We start from the raw sequence: 3,106 nt of genomic DNA on the forward strand, positions 1-3,106 counted from the left end.
CCTTAGTGGTCCCCTAATACTGTATCTGAAGTCTCTTTTATATAGACCTTATAGACCTATACACCTATCACCATTTCTAGCAATTGGGGGGGCCATAGACAGGCTGGGGGAACTCATATTAATGTTAAAAAACCTCAAAGTGAATTTTCATGCCATGGGACCTTTAAACTCCCTTTCCTGATTTAGCATCCTACCTGCTGTTGGATCACTGGCGAGAGTGTTGTCCAAGGCACTTGTAACCGACTGGAACAAGTTCATCTTCTGGGTAGGACCTAAAAGGTTTATAAAAAAAAAAATAAAAAAAAACATTTAGAGAAGAACTTGACACCAGCAACAGTGCATTATTTTACATTTGGAAACAGTACACTGATGAACACATGTATAAGTGGCCCTACCAGCTATTGCAGGAAGGAAACTACGTTAAGGAAACTTGGCACAGATTCACAGCCTTCACACATTAGGACACACACTTTGTTACAGACAATGAACAAATGACATTCGTTGTTTCTCAATACGGGCTTGTTTCTTTCTGTTCCAGGAAATATGTTAGCAATTATTTGGGTGCCAACTTCCTGGTGAAGTAACTGTAGGATGAACAGTGAGCTCAAAGCTCATTTGGGACGACTCGGACTCAGAGACCATCCTGACACTTCTCCTGTGATAAAGTCACATCAAACGTTCTTTACTGCTGTTACACCAACCTGGTACACCATGCAGTGTTTTCTAGGGGTGCACAGTCAAGAATAATCGCAATTAAATATTTTCCTAATTCCGTGCAGCCCTAGTGATTTCATGTCAATAAAAAGCCAACCTTGCCAATAAACTTGTTTGGTAACTTCCCCAACCCCCACAATCTTTAAGTCCACAGCCAGCAGTGTGAAACACAATGTTATCGTTCAGTTATTCAAGTTGAAAATCTAGTAGTAAGCCTATTAAGGCAGCATTAATGTTTTAAAGTGGAGTTTGGCATTAGCTATAGTTATACCAATGTTACTCCATGCAAAGCGGAGCCGATATCATGATATCATGAGGATATGTGTTGAGTCATGTCACGATACCCTGACGTCATCATACTCAGATTCTAGTCAGAAGCTGAGTCTGCTACTGCTCCGTTGGGCTGGGATTATGAGGCGTGTTTCAACCCAACCAGGAAAGAAAATGCCTCTGAAAATGCCTTTGACCTACAACCAATCACAGCAACGGATAGACCTACAACCAATCAGAGCGCCCCGTTCTCTTAGCCACCGGCTGATCAATTAAACTTTTTCAGAATCCCATAGGAAGGAAAAACATCTTTCCGATCGACAAATACCTTGTTCGCGATTCTCTGTTCCTCTTTTTTAAAATAAATGTGCTGTTGACGTCTTCTATAACAGACGCCATGGAGGAATCTACACATCTCCATTCTCACGCGTGGTTGACTGCGTTACTGTTGATCATCTGTCCGTCATTGTATAAAGCCCGCCCTGACAATGTGATTGGTCCGAAAAACTCTGGTTCGAGTATATTTGCTCAAGTCCAGAGCGAACTTCCTGAACCTTAATTGTTGTGGGCGGGGCTAAGTTTGGCTGGCATCCAAGCTAGTATCACGATATCTACAGTTTAAGACGATATCTAGCCTCATAACAATGTCGATTTAATATTGATGTATTGCTTTAAAAATCTACAAACAAGCCATTGCGTTTATCCCCTTTTCCAGAATAGATACGTGGTATTGACAGACAATGAAGATAGGTCTGGCAATAAAAGACTAATTATGGTCTAATGTATTTATAAAAGTCAAAGTTTGATGTGGAAACTGTAAACTTCCAATGCACATCCACTGAGAACAGATTTTTTAAGTGAAGTAGGAGACATATTGGGTCTATTAGTTAAACTTTTGAGATAAACGATACTTTGGATATTCATAGATTCTGAGGGAGGAGTAGATGTAGGTTCAAATAACGTTCAACTTAGTCACTGAACTTTTTGCGACAAAACCTCATAAGACACAAATTATTATTCCAAGCACAGTTTTTTTTCTTTTTTGCAACTTTACAGTATCCAATCTTGACGGGAGAGATATCACAAATAAAACCCATTCATATCTCCTAACCATATACTGTTTGCAATGCCAAGTCACTTGTTGTCTTCTTACAGCTAACGTTAAACATGGAGACTTCCAGTTCTAGCTACATAGGTTGTTAATGTAGCTAGCTAGCTAACGTTAACATTAGCTAGCCGGCTAGCCAGCCACTCACCATATTGTGTCGGTTCGGGGTCAGGCTGGAAGGTAAAGTGCGAGGCATGTCTTCGTTGTGTTTTTGTACGGGAGTTGGAGCTCGGTGACAATTTCAGCAGAGCTGCCTCGAAACAGCTCTGAGCCCCGCTGCCAACACCGGAGACGGGGAGTTTCAAGGGTGCACCTCGGATGAAGAACCGTGCCGCGGCCGCCATCACTGTTGTTATGACTGAACAGGAAGGGCAACGCGCAAAGATTGTCTATAAAAAACGAACAGGTCCCTCAGTAGAGGGAATGACATACTGATATGTATTTACAAATGTCTGGGTTACATTTTGGTATTATTAGGCCTCTTTCAACAGTCTTTATTAAACACCTGATACTGGGATTTTTTCATACAATAAATTAGTTTAACTTAACTAATGTATTGGCAAATTATATTTCAGCATTTTGTTAGTATTCAACAATACTGTCCCTTAGGCTTTCGAACAATAAATTTAACATGTCTTTGTTATTATTAGATATCCATTTCTCTTAGAACATGGTAAAAAAAATCATTTTAACCTTTATCTTATAAAAGGAACGTCGAGAAAGTAAAACAGAGGCAAGTTTAAGAAGGGAAAGGAACTTTGGCTCTCTGTTGTAGTGGCGAAGTGAGAACTCCTGTTTTTTTATTGTCCATGCCGCCACCATGAGCAAAAAGGTTGTGATTGGTCGAGTAGGAGGGCGGTGTGTGTGCGTGGTACAGACTGCCCAATGTGAGGCGAGTGCAGATTTGAGTCGCGCATGCGTCACTTTGCAACAGGTGAAGATGTGAGTTGCGCATGCGTGGCGCCGTAAAGAGTTTACATCTGAAAAATCAAAGTCTGCTTTATTGTCAATTTC

General features: G+C 40.8%; 1 protein-coding gene across 2 annotated transcripts in view; it reads right to left on the minus strand.

Moving 5' to 3' along the window:
• The window catches only part of bckdhb (branched chain keto acid dehydrogenase E1 subunit beta), a 52,642-nt gene extending 50,136 nt beyond the window's left edge, over positions 1-2,506 (minus strand). For both annotated transcript variants that reach the window (XM_032518945.1, XM_032518947.1), the window contains exons 1-2: positions 2,241-2,506; positions 195-272 (exon numbers count right to left, since the gene is read on the minus strand). In XM_032518945.1, the coding sequence (XP_032374836.1) occupies positions 195-272; positions 2,241-2,436 (274 nt within the window). In that variant the 5' untranslated portion in view covers positions 2,437-2,506. The remainder of the gene's footprint in view (positions 1-194; positions 273-2,240) is intronic.
• Positions 2,507-3,106: the final 600 nt, after the last annotated feature.

Source organism: Etheostoma spectabile, chromosome 6 (assembly GCF_008692095.1).
Source record: "Etheostoma spectabile isolate EspeVRDwgs_2016 chromosome 6, UIUC_Espe_1.0, whole genome shotgun sequence".
Classification (NCBI taxonomy): domain Eukaryota; kingdom Metazoa; phylum Chordata; class Actinopteri; order Perciformes; family Percidae; genus Etheostoma; species Etheostoma spectabile.